The sequence below is a fragment of the Carassius carassius genome, chromosome 2 (genome assembly GCF_963082965.1).
Source record: "Carassius carassius chromosome 2, fCarCar2.1, whole genome shotgun sequence".
In the NCBI taxonomy this organism is placed as follows: Eukaryota; Metazoa; Chordata; class Actinopteri; order Cypriniformes; family Cyprinidae; genus Carassius; species Carassius carassius.
Window position 1 is genome coordinate 2,273,597 of NC_081756.1, and position 15,362 is coordinate 2,288,958.

Below are 15,362 nucleotides of genomic sequence, written 5' to 3' on the forward strand. Positions count from 1 at the left end.
GGACAAGTAGTAGGATGATTGGACAGGATAAGTTTGGAAACATCCATCTCTGAGAGTGGAGAGCAGGAGAGAGAGTGTGCATTAGTCGTTGTGGAGTTATCCTCAGTCTGTGGTGTAGAGAATTGATCACTAATTTATGTATCTAAGTTCTAGTGTTAAGTACATCAGGTTATACTAAATGGAATTGAGAACTAGAATAATAAAACATTTACATTTTTATATGTATTTTAATATTTTGTTTTCTCAATGTTTAAGTTATAATATATATATATATATATATATATATATATATATATATATATATATATATATATATGTATACGTATATATATATATATATATATGTGTGTGTATATATATATATATATATATATATATACATATACATATATGTATGTTTAATTCAACATACAAAAACATTATTATTAATCTGACCTGCTTTGTTTATGTATGACTGACAAACATGCATCATACTATTTTTATTAGTTTATGTTAAAACTGTGTAATCCAAATGGATGGACATTTTATAAGCAATTCAAACACATCAAATTGACATGGATATTTTTTGAGTGTCCAGCTCCACTGAAAGTCCATTTCCCTTTGGCTCACAGGTATAGTTTGTCACTTATAACACTGAACGAGAGCTGATTCCTGCAGAAGAGTGTAAAGAGGTCACTGGGGGTTTTTCGGGGAGTTCTCTGAGCGGGAATAAGACGAGCCGACTCTAGAAGGAGCCGTTCTGTGTCTCTGCCGCGGTTTCTGAATGATATTCATGATGTTGTTGTTGCCGATCTGAACTCCACAGACGTTTGACATGGTGATCTGGACACCGCCTGAGAGGAGAGCAGAAAGACGGAAGAGTGAGATGCTTTCTGTTCATGTCACTTTTATATATATATATATATATATCTTTTTTTATCTAAAATATTCTCAATTTTCTTCTTGTAATTAGGAGTTTATATCCTGCAATTCAAACATTATCTTAAAATTAAAAGAAATCTAAATCTTAAGATTACAAATATTGAAATTACCTTTTTTGTTTTTATTCTGTAGCAGAAACAAGCTTAAGTAATTATTTGTTCTACATGTGTATGAACAAAGATGGTTATTTATTGGGTTCTTCACAATTAAAATTTGTATTTGAATTAAGATTAATAATTCATCAAAGTATGTACACTACCGGTCAAAAGTATGTGATCAGTAAATCTTGTAATGTTTTTTAAAGAAGTCTCTTCGCTGGTCAACGCTGAATTTATTGAACAAAAAATACAGAAAAAAAATAGTAATCATGCAAAATGTTATTAAAATATATAGTAATAATGGTTTCTATTTTAATATCCTTTTAAATATCATTTATTTCTGTATTGCAATGCTGAATTTCCATCATCATTACTCCAGTATAAAGTGTCACATGATCCTTCACAAATCATTCTAATATGATGATTTATTATTAGAATTATTAAGAGATGTGGGGCCAAATATTTTTTTTGGAAACCGTAATAGTTTTATCCGGATTATTTGATGAATAAACAGTTTAAAAGAATAGAATTTATTCAAAATATAAATCTTTTCTAACAATATACATTCTTGCTGAATAAAAGTTTAATTTCATTCATAGAAGTAAAGAATAAACATTTACTGACCCCATACTTTTGAACTGTAGTGTATATTGTTTGAAAAGATTTCTATTTTAAATAAATGCTCTTCTTTTTTACTTTTTATTCATCAAAGAATCCTGAAAAAAGTATCACACATTCCATAAAAATCTGAAGCAGCAGAACAGTTTCAACATCACTGATAATAAATCATTACATTTACATTTAGTCATTTAGCAGACGCTTTTATTCAAAGTGACTTACAAATGAGAACAATAAAAGCAATCAAAAACAACAAAAAGAGCAATGATATACAACTGTTATAACAAGTCTCAGTTAGCTTAAATGCAGTACATGTAGCGTGGGCTTTTAAATAATATAATAAATACAAAGAAAACAGATAGAATAGAAAAAGAATAGAGCAAGCTAGTGTTAAGAGGTCTTTTTTATAATTTTATAATAAATAAAAAGAAAATAGAATACAAAAAGAAAAAGGTAGTTAGATTTTTTTAAAGAATAGAATTAGAATAGTGAGTGTTAAAGTTAGAGGGTCAAATAAAGATGGAAGAGATGTGTTTTAAGCTGATTCTTGAAGATGGCTAAGGACTCAGCTGCTCGGATTGAGTTGGGGAGGTAATTCCACCAGGAGGGAACATTCGTAAAAGTGACTTTGTGCTTCTTTGGGATGGCACAATCAAGCAACGTTCACTAGCAGAACAAGCTTCTAGAGGGCACATAAGTCTGGATTAACAAATTTAGGTAAATGGGTGCAGAGCCAGTGGTAGTTTTGTATGCAAACATCAATGCCTTGAATTTTATGCGAGCAGCTATTGGAAGCCAGTGCAAATTAATAAACAGTGGTGTGAGGTGTAGTATTTTCCGCTCATTACAAATTAATCTTGCTGGATTAATTGTAAAGGTTTGACAGAACTGTCTGGAAGACCTGCCAAGAGGGCATTGCAATAGAACAAGAACAAGTGCTTGAACAAGTTTCTGGCTGTTTTTGAAGGAGTTATGGTTTATCTTATCTATCACTTCACTTGATGATGAAATTGTGATGAAACGATGGGTTTGCTGGAAACACAAGCAATTCTGTCTTGGCAAGGTTGAGATGACGGTGATGGTCCTTCATCCAGCAAGAAATGCCTATTAGACAAGCTGAGATGTGAATAGCTACCGTCGAATCATCAGGATGGAATGAGAGGAAGAGTTGAGTGTCATCAGCATAGCAGTGATATGAAAAGCCATGTTTCTGAATGACAGAACCTAATGATGCCATGTAGACAGAGAAGAGAAGTGGTCCAAGAACTGAGCCCTGAGGCACCCCAGTAGTTAGATGTTGTGACTTGGACACCTCACCTCTCCAAGATACTTTGAAGGACCTATCTGATAGGTATATTAAATAATAATCATAATAATAATCAGTATATTAAAATTATTTCTGAAGATCATGTGACACTGAAGACTGGAGTAATGATGCTAATAATTCAGCTGCACATCACAGAAATAAATAAGAAAACATTAAAAATAATTCTGATCATAAAATTTTGAACAGTAGTCTAAATGTTTTTTATAATAAAAAAAATTATACTTTGTGTTATAAATAACCATCAACAGCCCTGCTTACACATTAACGTTTATCATGAAATGTGTCAGGTACACTTCCCTTCAGAGTAAGATGAAAGTGTGTGAAACTGACCTGGTGTTGAAGTTTGCCGCTGTAAGATGAAACACAAACACACAGCGGGACGTTAGCAAAGAAGATTATATGAGCCGGAGGTGTTTGATTGTTTGTTTCAGACCTGTGTTGTTCTGACAGACGTCGCCGGTGGAGCAGGACCAGGAAATGATTCTGTGAGAAACAACCACAAACAAATACATTCAGCACCAAACAAATCATATGAATCATCATAAAGCATTTCTGGGGCTCAGATTACCTTTCTTTATGGGTTTTGCGTAACTCACAGCTGTTTCCTACAAGACAAAATATTACAGTAGTTAATACACATTCTCAGTTCAGCTTGCTTTATTTATTTCAATACACAAATTTTTTACATTTACATTTTATTTAGTCATTTAGCAATCAATCTTTCGTTCGTTATCTGGCTCTGCTCGGTGTTCATCTTCAGTTCAGTTCAGTTCAGTTCTGGGGGTCCAGGACCGTGTGCTGGAGGGGGACCTGGGGACTGAGGCAGAGCCGGTGGGGTGGGAACCCAGGGCAGAACCGGGATTGTGAGCGGACACCTTTGCCTCTGGTGCTTCCCGAACAGCCACCGCCACCTTTGCGAACCATGAGCGGCACCTGCCGCCTCCTCTGGGACCTCGTCCGCGGCCTCATCCACGGCACCAGCAACCTCCACGTGGGACTCGTCCGTGGCACCTGCAGCCTCGGGGGACTTGTGGTCGGCACCCGCCGCTATGTGGATGCCGGAAGCGAGCGCCGCCTTCTCGCCAGGAAACTCCTGGGCAGGCACCCCCACCCTGACGGCTTAGCCACTCAACTGGAGAGCCAGGTCGATATAACTCTCCAGCGTCTCGTTGGGGTGCCAGAATGGCATGAGAGACTTGAAGGGCTCGGCTAGTCCTCCTCCTCAGAAGACCATTAGACAGGTCTTCTCTGTCGCTGACAGCCGAGCCGCCCCCACGAAGTCCCAAGCATAATCCTCGAGACTCCGAGCTCCCTGGCGGACATCGAGGAACCTCCACGCTGGACCCATATTTGCTGGCTATATTCTGTCACGGCGCGGTAGAGACGGCGCCATGGAAAGAACAAGGTCAGGGTCCAAGACGCAGGGAAGATTAATTTTAATAAGAATGAAACAAAAAGGCCACCACGAATCACAAGGACAAGCCGAAATACAAGCACGAGTAGCACACGTAATCACAAATGACTTTACAATATAGCCAGGCAGAGTGGTGGGTGAGACCAGAATATATGCTCATGAACAAATGGGGAAGCCGTGTGTGTGTGTAAGTGAGTGAGTGGATGCAACAGGTGTACAGAGTGAACCAGGTGTGTAGTGTTACGGTGAATGAGTCCGGGAGATGGGGAAGTGGCACCCTCTGGTGGTGAGAGGGAGGAACACCGGGTCCAGACTCATGACAAAGTCATTTTTGGATTAATGGTCATTGTAGATGCAAACCGTTTAAAACAATTCAGTTCGTTTTGGTGAACTGGTACAAAAAGATCTGGTTACATCGAGTGATTCGTTTGTGAACCGGATATCACAAACTGCTTTGTTTTGAACTCTCTTACAACAGACACGGAAGAGAAGCTAATGCTGAACAAAGTCGTAGTTTTTGCTATTTTTGGACCAAAATGTATTTTCGATGCTTCAAAAAATTCTAACTGACCCTCTGATGTCACATGGACTAATTTGATGATAATTTTCTTACCTTTCTGGACATGGACAGTAGACCGTACACACAGCTTCAATGGAGGGACTGAGAGCTTTCGGACTAAATCTAAAATATCTTAAACTGTGTTCTGAAGATGAATGGAGGTCTCACGGGTTTGGAACGACATAAGGGTGAGTTATTAATGACATAATTTTCATTTTTTGGTGAACTAACCCTTTAGCTGTTAACTTGTTTAATGTGACTGACACTTCCTCTGAGTTCAAACAAACCAATATCCCGGAGTAATTCATTTACTCAAACAGTACACTGACTAAACTGCTGTGAAGAGAAAACTGAAGATGAACACTGAGCCGAGCCAGATAACGAACAAAAGATTGACTATTTCGCACGCGCATCTCCGCCGCTGCGCTCTCAATCCACTCAGCGTGCTTTATCAGCTCGCACACGTCAGCTACACAGGCATTAATACTGAATGTTTAACATTATATTCATTGCATATATATCCTATGTAGACAACATTTATCTCTAATAACTCCATTCTGCTGTCTGTTGTTCTGTTGTCTGTGTTTGTCTGAATATGGCACTTATCACATGCTGTGTGGTATTTGCATTTGGTATTGGGGCATTATAACGAGTACGAGTACAGAAGCTCAGTATCGGGCTGTATCAGTATAGGGTCCCTAGTGCATCCCTAGTTAAGATTGTTTAGTATTTGAGTTTTAATTACAAGTTTAAGCATAATTTGTTTATATACCTGTTTAGGAGGCGTTCCGGTGATACAGGACAAACCCTGAGGACCAGCTTCTGAAACACAAAGATCAACATAAAACAGCTTTATGACCCGTTCAACATATTTAATGTGACACACATCCAGTATGTTCATTAAATAACAAACCACAGGAGAGCAGGACTGGATTTCTCCATCAGGAATCGACTGTAAAATCAGAGGGATTGATTGACAGACTGAAGAAAGACACGTTTGTTCTTTAGAATAACTGAATCAACTGATGAATCACTAAAACACAATAAAACCAGGAGCACTGAAGCAGAAGAACATAAACAGGGTTGATTTAGATTTCATATTGACTTCACATTCAAACCATCATAATAATACCAATCCAGAATGAGATTTCTGTACATTTAACAAGCTTCCTTTATAGAAACAGTTATATTTTAGTACCACTGAGATTAAATATTATTATTATTATTTTTACTTTTGTTATTTACGACGGCGTTTTAGTGCCGCGTTGAATTTTTTTTTTTATAAGATTACAAGATTAAATTTGTTATATTTCATGAATAAAGTCGAAATACTATGAGAATAAAGTCGAAATAATATGAGAATAAAGTCAAAATACTATGAGAATAAAGTCGAAATGTTACGAGGATTTAAATAGTAGAAATTAAAGCATGTTAATATCCCAGATTGAGAGCACCGGGAGAAGTTACAGGTCTCTGGGATTGATTTGAATATTGTTGCATCCTAGTGGCTGCATCATCTTACTGGGACGAGGAAGATTCAGTTTTAAGGACTTGCGGAAACAGTTTAATATCAAGAATATGATATTTATGACTGAACAGGAACAACTTTTTATCTTAACATCAGCTCACACACCCAATCGATATTCCTTCGGGGGGTTCTGTAGCTCTCTTATTTAATGCTTATGTGGGATTATTAGCAGAAATCATACCATGTGTCATACTTGTGGGGACAGTATGCTTGGAAATATTATTTCATTGGAAATAGTCTTCCATTGCAAAAGTTATTTGTAGTGCGACAGCCACCCAATAGTAATAAGATTTTTGCTTTTGATAAACCTACTTTCTAATGTCTCAGCTTTTCAAAATCAGTTTTAAAGCTAAATACAAATTATGTGTCTGACAATAATGTTTTTCAAGCTCTATAATGATCAGATCACTCTATATATGTGAAACAATTCATTAAAGTTTTCTTTATGTGTGAAATGTACATTCTATATGTGAAAATGTATTCTCATAATATTTCAACTTTATTTAACGTTACGACTTTATTCTCGAAACATTTCGACTTTATTCTCGAAACAGTTCGACTTTATTTTCGAAACAGTTCGACTTTATTCTCGAAACAGTTCGACTTTATTCTCGAAACAGTTCGACTTTATTCTCGAAACAGTTCGACTTTATTCTCGAAACAGTTCGACTTTATTCTCGAAAACAGTTCGACTTTATTCTCGAAACATTTCTGTCACGTTCGGTGATACAAGAAACGTGGAGAGATCCAAATGCAGGTATGAGATTTCTTTAAAGGGCAAATCCAAAGGGGTAAACAGTCCAGGCAGGGTCAAACCAGAAAATCCAATAACACGAACACAAAACAAGAACAAACGGAAAGAGCAGACTATGAACTGTATCACACATAAGACAAGGACTCCGTGACACAGACTCAGACAGACCGGGTATAAATACACAGAAGGATGATGAGGGAACAGGAGACAGGTGGGGAACAATCAAATTAACTCAAATAAGGAGGAAAATGACCAAATAAGGGAACAGGAAGTGATAAGGTGACAGACACTGTGGAAAAGGAGGACACCTAGTGGAAACCCAGGGAACACAACCCAGACACTGTGACAGTACCCCACCTCTAGGGAGCGGCTCCCAGACGCTCCAAGACAGACACAAAACAGAGACCAGGAGGGAGGCGGACAGGTGGAGGCTCAGGGGGATGGACAGAGGGCCAGAAAAGAAAGACATGGGGAACAGGCACCAGAAAGTAAACACAAACAGGGAGACCAGGAGGGAGGAGGTTCAGGGGGAGGGACGAAGGGCCAGACTAACAGAGAGGAACGGGGACAGAAAGTGAACACAAAAACAAAAGGCAAAAACAACAACATTAAGCCCCCCTAGGGCGGAGCAGAAGACCTCCACATCTTTGTGGTCGACGCCAGAGTCCTCCAGGGCGGAGCGGAAGACCACCACAACCGCGTAGTCAGGGCGAGCGCCCCCCAGGGTGGAGCAGAAGACCACCATGTCCGTGTGGTCAGAGGGGAAGCCCCCCAGGGCGGAGCAGAGGACCACCACATCCTCGTGGTCTACGCCAGAGTCCCCCAGGGCGGAGCAGATGACCACCACGTCCTCGTGGTCGACGTCGGAGTCCCCCAGGGTGGAGTAGATGACCACCACGCCCCTGTGGTCGATGCCGGGGTCCAACAGGGTGGAGCAGAAGGCCACCCAGTGACTTGACTTGACTCAGAAAGTTCAACGGTGACCAGCCTTGTCTCTGGTAAGTCCATGGTACCTAGCCCTGGCTCTGGAGGGTCAGCGGTGACTGGCCCTGACTCTGGAGGGTCCACGAAAACCTGACTCGACTCTGGAGGGTCAACTGGAACCTGACTCGACTCTGGAGGGTCAACTGGAACCTGACTCGACTCTGGAGGGTCAACTGGAACCTGACTCGACTCTGGAGGGTCAACTGGAACCTGACTCGACTCTGGAGGGTCAACAGGAACCTGACTCGACTCTGGAAGGTCAACTGGAACCTGACTCGACTCTGGAGGGTCAACTGGAACCTGACTCGACTCTGGAGGGTCAACTGGAACCTGACTCGACTCTGGAGGGTCAACAGGAACCTGACTCGACTCTGGAGGGTCAACAGGAACCTGACTCGACTCTGGAGGGTCAACTGGAACCTGACTCGACTCTGGAGGGTCAACAGGAACCTGACTCGACTCTGGAGGGTCAACTGGAACCTGACTCGACTCTGGAGGGTCAACTGGAACCTGACTCGACTCTGGAGGGTCAACTGGACCCTGACTCAACTCTGTAAAGTCGACGGGCACCTGAATCAATTCGGGAAGGTCAACAGGAATCTGACTTGATTCAAGAGGAACAACTGGAACATGACTCGACTCTGGATGATCAACAGGAGCTAGCCCTGACTCTAGAGGGTCAACGGTAACTAACCCTGACTCTGGAGGGTCCATGAACACCTGACTCGGCTCTAGAGGGTCAACCGGGAACTGACTCAACTCTGGAAAGTCAATGGGCACCTGACTTGACTTAGGACTGCCTGTGGAGACGTGAGATGCCTCGGCTTCGGGCACCGCCTCTGGAACGGCCTCGGGCACCGCCTCGGCCTCCGGAACAGCAACGGACACTGCCTCGGCATCGGGCACCACATCGGCCTCCGGTACAACATCGGGCACAGCCTCGGGAACGGCATCGGGCACCGCCTTGGCCTCCGGGAATGGCATCGTGCACCGCCTCGGCCTCCGGAACAGCCTCGGGCACCGCCTCGGCATCAGGCACTGCCTCGGCCTCCGGAACAGCATCGGGCACCGACTCTGCCTCCGGAACAGCATCGGGCACCACCTCGGCCTCCGGAACAGCATCGGGCACTGCCACGGCCTCCGGAACAGCATCGGGCACCGCCTCGGGGACGGCGACGGCCTGCTCGGGAACGTCCTCCTGGACGGCAGCGGCTCGCTCGGGAACGTCCTCCAGGACGGCAGCGGCCAGCTCAGGAATGTCCTTCTGGACGGCAGCGGGCTGGCGGCCATCTTGTGCTGTGGTGTTGGGCTGGCGGCCATCTGGTGCTGTGGTGCTGGGCTGGCGGCCATCTTGTGCTGTGGCGCTGGGCTGGCGGCCATCTTGTGCTGTGGCGCTGGGCTGGCGGCAGTCTTGTCTGGAGACTCAGGTGTGGTTGCTGCATCCCACTGAGCATGATGGCGCAGGTAATGGGGTAAACCCCCAAAAGTCCAGGATCTCGAACCCCTTCATCTCCCATTGAGGAAAAGAGTCATCCAGGCAATCATTGAACAAGTCTTTCAGTGCTGCGTCATTATAACCTAACCCGACTGCCATGGTCCAAAACAATTGCGCCAGGCCACCCACCTCACTCCCCCTTTGACGAAGGGTGGTTAAGTTCAGGAATCTCCCCCTCCGTTCCTCCATGGTGGCTGGGGAACAGATTCGAAATCCCACACCGCTGGATCTAGGAATGACGGAGTCCTTCTGTCACGTTCGGTGATACAAGAAACATGGAGAGATCCAAATGCAGGTATGAGATTTATTTAAAGGGCAAATCCAAAGGGGTAAACAGTCCAGGCAGGGTCAAAACCAAAAAAATCCAATAACACAAACACAAAACAAGAACACACGGAAAGAGCAGACTATGAACTGTATCACACATAAGACAAGGACTCCGTGACACAGACTCAGACAGACCGGGTATAAATACACAGAAGGATGATGAGGGAACAGGAGACAGGTGGGGAACAATCAAATTAACTCAAACAAGGAGGAAAGTGACAAAATAAGGGAACAGGAAGTGATAAGGTGACAGACACCGTGGAAAAGGAGGACACCTAGTGGAAACCCAGGGAACACAACCCAGACACTGACAATTTCGACTATTATTTATTCTTGTAGTAGGCCTATGACGACTTTATTCTCGAAACATTTCGACTGTATTCTCGAAACATTTCGACTTTATTCTCGAAACATTTCAACTTTATTCTCGAAACATTTCGACTTTATTCACAAAACATTTCGACTTCATTCACGAGACATTTCGACTTTATTCACGAGACATTTCGACTTTATTCACGAGACATTTCGACTTTATTCACGAGACATTTCGACTTTATTCTCGAAACATTTCGACTTTATTCTTGAAGCATTTCGACTTTATTCTTGTAATATTTCAACTTTATTGTTGTAGTAGGCCTATTACGACTTTATTCTCGAAACATTTCAACTTTATTCTCGAAACATTTCGACTTTATTCACGAAACATTTCGACTTTATTCACGAAACATTTCGACTTTATTCACAAAACATTTCGACTTTATTCTCAAAACATTTCGACTTCATTCTCGAAACATTTCGACTTTATTCTTGAAGCATTTCGACTTTATTCTTGTAATATTTCATCTTTATTCTTGTAGTAGGCCTATTCTCTCTAAACATTTCGACTTTATTCTCGTAATATTTTGACTTTATTCTCGAAATATTACAGCTTTAATCTTGTAATCTAGGCACTCCCTGTCAACTTGACACTAAAACGCCATCGTAGTTATTAGATATATTGTTTTGCCTTTAAGTTTTAGTTGAAGTTGCATAAATATAGAGTCAACATTTAATACCATTGAGTGGTTTGTGGCTGATCTGGATTGATTTCAAACTGGAACAGACATCATCATCATCATCCTCATCCTGCATATGAGAAAACATAAGTTTAATGGAGGATAAAAGTAAAGGTCAGTGAATTTTCTTTCTCTTGCAAACTGGCCTTTGGATATATTTAAGTGTTTACGCCATTCACAATCAATTTTAGTTCTATCGTTTGACAAAACTGGTGAATAAAATGATAAAATGAACTGTACCAGCTGCTTCAGAACATCATAGACGGCATCGTTGAGTCCATGTCTGTGCATCTGAAAGATCTTCTCAGTCTCATTAACACAACCTGAACACAGAGACAGTGAGGTGAGAAGACGGCGAGGCTGATTCTCATGAAAAAGGGACTGGGTTCGAGTCTCACAGAGGAACGACGGTCTCCTGTCGGGGTCCTGATGCCAGCATTCAGTCATGAGCTGCACCATCTCATCCAGACCTTCGGTCTCGCTGCGTTTAATAGAGGTCAGGTCAGGTCTGTCCCCCTGAGGGATCCGGAAGCGCACCAGACTAGACAGAACATCTGCGGGATGGACACGAGTGAGACACTGGTGTGGTCAAGGACCAGAGAGCAGCTGAAGGATTCTTACCGCTGTAGGGCTCTCTCCCGGTGACCATGGACCACAGCAGCACGCCGTAACTGCAGAGCAGACCGTTCACAAAACACACGCTTTCATCTTCATCTCAGTCATGAACGAGGAGCTGAACCCTCCTCTCGCATTCAGAAAACATTAGAAAAATCTGCATTTTTAGTACACGAAAAAATCTTTGCATAAGGATTAAAACTATCATTTGTTTATTCATTTATACTTTTTTATTATATTTAATCATTTAATCTGAATTGTTACACCTTTTGCATTCAGATCAGTTTTAAAGCAGTACAGGGCTTAAAGCTTAAAAAATAAAATAAAAAATCATTGTTTTAGTACAGAAAACTACAGGAACTACATTAAAAGATATTAATACTTTTATTCATCAAGGATGCATTAAATTGATCAAAGGTGTCAGTAAAGACATTTATAATGTTACAGTAGATTTCTATTTCAAATAAATGCTGTACTTCTGAACTTTCTATTGACCTGTGAATCCTAAAAAATGTATCACAGCTTCCACAGAAATATAGTGCAGCACATCTGTGTTCAACACTGATAATAATCAGAAATGTTTCTCGAGCAGTAAATCATCATATTATTCTGATTTCTGAAGATCATGTGACACTGAAGACTGGAGGAATGATGTTGAAAATACAGATTTGATCACAGAAATAAATGAGAGTTTAGACTGTGCTTCAGTATTTCTGATGTACCTGTAGACGTCGGAGGCTTTGTTGGCTTTGTAGTTGACGGACAGCAGCGCTTCAGGAGGCATGTAGCTCAGCGTTCCTCCCTCGTCCTCGTCTTTCTGTCCGGAGCATCGAGAAACGCTTCGAGCCACTCGAGACAGACCGAAATCTGTGAGCTGCAGCACGGACAGAGACAGACACAGGGTTAAATTAAATTAAATTTGAATTCGTAAAGAGATATTACATTTACACTTAAATGGTTAAATTTGTATAAGTTCATTTGATTACCAAAATAATATATATTTTTTTAAAATCATAAAACACAGAATCTAGAAAATAAAAAAATTAAAAAAAAAAAAAAATTAAACTCTCGTATTCAGATTTTTTTTTTTTAGCTAAATAAAGGATGAAGTTGTTAAAGATTTATGAATTCACTGATTATAAATAATTTATTGATTAAAATTAATTTAAACCATTAAAATAGAATCCAGAAAAAAGATTTTCAGGCGGGGGTGGGGGGGTAAAAAATATTTATAAATGATAAGTTGTTTTATAAATTAATCTGATCAGATATACTTTTGCTATTATTAAAATAGAAGTAAAATATTACTTTAAAACACAATCCTGAAAAAAAAGCTAGAAAGGGAAACAGAATTTGGGGCAACATAAAACTGAATTTGAGGAAATAAAACTTTTCATTGGGTACTACTCTTGTTAAAAATGTAATAAATTATTAAATAAATAATTGTAATGACTTCAACTGATTAGACATCCTTTTTTATTATTATTAAAGCTTAATTTAAATAATTAAAACAGAATTCAGAAAAATGAAAAGGGTAAATATTACGTGAAAATAAAAATAAAACTGAATTTGAGAAAAACTTCATAGGCCACTATTATTATTCTTTTAAAAACGGCAATCAATTATTTCAATTGTTAAAGTGTAATGAATTCAACTGATTCAAAATCCTTCTTGAATATTAATATGCAACTGATTATTAAGCCTTGAATCCAGATGGCTTCAGGATCTGGGTGTAATGAAGCACATGTGAGCGTCTGGCCTTGGCTCGGAGGCTGTCGTCCAGCAGCACGTTACTGGGCTTCAGGTCCAGATGCAGGAGCGGAGGAGACAGATGATGGAGGAAGTTCATGCCCAGGCTGATCTCGTGTGCCATGCGGAAGGTCAAAGGCCACGGCGGCGGCCCGGTCAGCGTCTGCAGCAGGTCAGCCACCGAACCCTTGGGCATGAACTCCATCACCAGCCCGGGCTGCAGCTGCCCGCCGTCCACACGGCCCTCGTACAGACCCAAGATCCTGATCACGTTAGGATTCCCGCCCTGGAACATCAGCTGAGCTTCTCTCTGAATGGAGGATCTGCTGCACGAGCACAAACAGAAACAGGCCAACATCTGCAACACGTCACAGGCTGACGCTCAGATCAATGTTTTCCAAAGCACCTCAACATTTACCGGGGAATCAGCCAAGAACGGCTTTAAAACACAACAAATAATTAATCTCTTAAACACTTTCACAAGAATCAAATGTAAATATAGTAACGTGAATATATGTACACCCATTTAAAAGTTTACCATGGTAAGTTTTACTAGATTAAAACTGTGTTTGGTAGGGATGACTGAGACCAACAGGACTGGCTGGGGTAAGTTGTCACAGTGGAAACATGCTATCCAGTGACAATGACTAGAACAACTGGTGTGGGATTTACTTTGAAACAGTTTTCACTTAGAAACTGTGAGTAACTTTCAAAAAGAATTTCACACACACACACACACACACCAGTGAATTAAACGTGAAATTTTGAAGGAAAATTACTGAAATGGTAACATCTCCAAAATCTGTTTTATACTGTAAAGGATGTAAATACAGACTATTAGAGTACGGTTTACTAAATAAATAAATAAATAAAATTCTACTTAAAAAAAAAGTCATGTCCAAATGTGTGAAATCTCGCTCGTTTTCCAGAGATGCCTGTCTCCTGATGTGCGGCTGTCAGTGCGCTTCAGTGTCACGTGATAAAGTCAACTTCCCAGTGTGACATCATCCCCTCATTCAACAACACTAACACACAAACTGAAAGAATGATCGCATCTGATACTGCTTGAAGGCTAAATTAATGTATAATAATTTTACATCAGTAAAGTTGGATTAGGCCATGTAAATAGTGTAAAGTGCACGTGCGGTCAGATTACCCGTCTTTATAATGTAATAACTTGATGGCCACGTCCATCCCCAGAGTCGAGTGCTTCGCCCGGTACACATCCCCGAACCCGCCGGACCCGATGTTCCTCCAGCACCGCAGACATTCATCTCCGAACACGTTCAGCCGGATGCAGTAGTTCTCGCCCATCTCACCCGAGTCTACTCAGCGACTGGAGAGAGATTAGACATGTCATGTTCGAGATCCTCGATGATGGCGACGCCTCCACTTCCCCATCAGAGCCCTGTGAGGACTGACGTGCTGTGCGTCACCTCACCTGTCTGCCTGTCTGCCTGTCTGTCTGTCTGTCTGTCTGTCTGTCTGTCTGTCTGTCTGTCCACACCTGAGATCTCAGATAACAAACAGATCTATCGTTCCCATTAGTTTACAACTGTTACTTCGGAATGTACTCTGAAAGTTCCAAACATTAAGAGAGAGTTCCATTTTAGAACTTTGCAAACAAATGTTACTTTTGAATTTCTCTGAACCATCTGAAACCAGTAGACTGAGCAGTTTAAAATAAACGTTAAACTGAGATGTATAAATAATGTTTATTCTGCTAACGTTTCCATTGAATGTTTAAAAACGTTTTTCCCCCTCGATTATGTTAGAGAAACATTAAAGGAATATTCTGATTTATATGACTGTTACTTTTGAACCGTCTAAATCCACAGCCATTTCTTTGTCACAGAATCTGTTAGGAATAGGAAAAACTGTATAATGTTGTATATTCATCCTAAGATGCTGTAGTAGC

At 41.0% G+C, this 15,362-nt stretch overlaps 1 protein-coding gene across 2 annotated transcripts; it reads right to left on the reverse strand.

The window, feature by feature from the left end:
• Window positions 1-438: 438 nt before the first annotated feature.
• On the reverse strand, window positions 439-14,870 carry ripk3 (receptor-interacting serine-threonine kinase 3). Of its 2 annotated transcripts, none has more exons than XM_059505781.1 (12): window positions 14,601-14,870; window positions 13,455-13,767; window positions 12,418-12,569; window positions 11,702-11,751; window positions 11,479-11,634; window positions 11,321-11,403; window positions 11,081-11,150; window positions 5,710-5,759; window positions 3,533-3,569; window positions 3,398-3,447; window positions 3,295-3,313; window positions 439-833 (listed from the first exon to the last, which is right to left on the reverse strand). In XM_059505781.1, exons 1-12 carry the CDS (start codon window positions 14,756-14,758, stop codon window positions 673-675), a joined length of 1,299 nt encoding a protein of 432 aa, XP_059361764.1. In that variant the 5' UTR covers window positions 14,759-14,870; the 3' UTR covers window positions 439-672. The 2 variants fall into 2 exon arrangements, with proteins under 2 accessions (XP_059361764.1, XP_059361763.1); XM_059505780.1 differs by having other exon boundaries at window positions 13,455-13,770.
• Between the last annotated feature and the right edge of the window lie 492 nt (window positions 14,871-15,362).

Excerpts from the sequence above, each read along its gene's own strand:
- ripk3 (XM_059505780.1), bottom strand. The coding sequence starts at position 14,758 with ATGGGCGAGAACTACTGCATCCGGCTGAACGTGTTCGGAGATGAATGT. Across the intron at positions 11,752-12,417 it reads AAAGCCTCCGACGTCTACAG|TTACGGCGTGCTGCTGTGGT; the intron begins GTACATCAGAAA and ends TCTGCTCTGCAG. Across the intron at positions 11,151-11,320 it reads ATGATGTTCTGAAGCAGCTG|GATGAGGATGATGATGATGA; the intron begins GTACAGTTCATT and ends TCTCATATGCAG.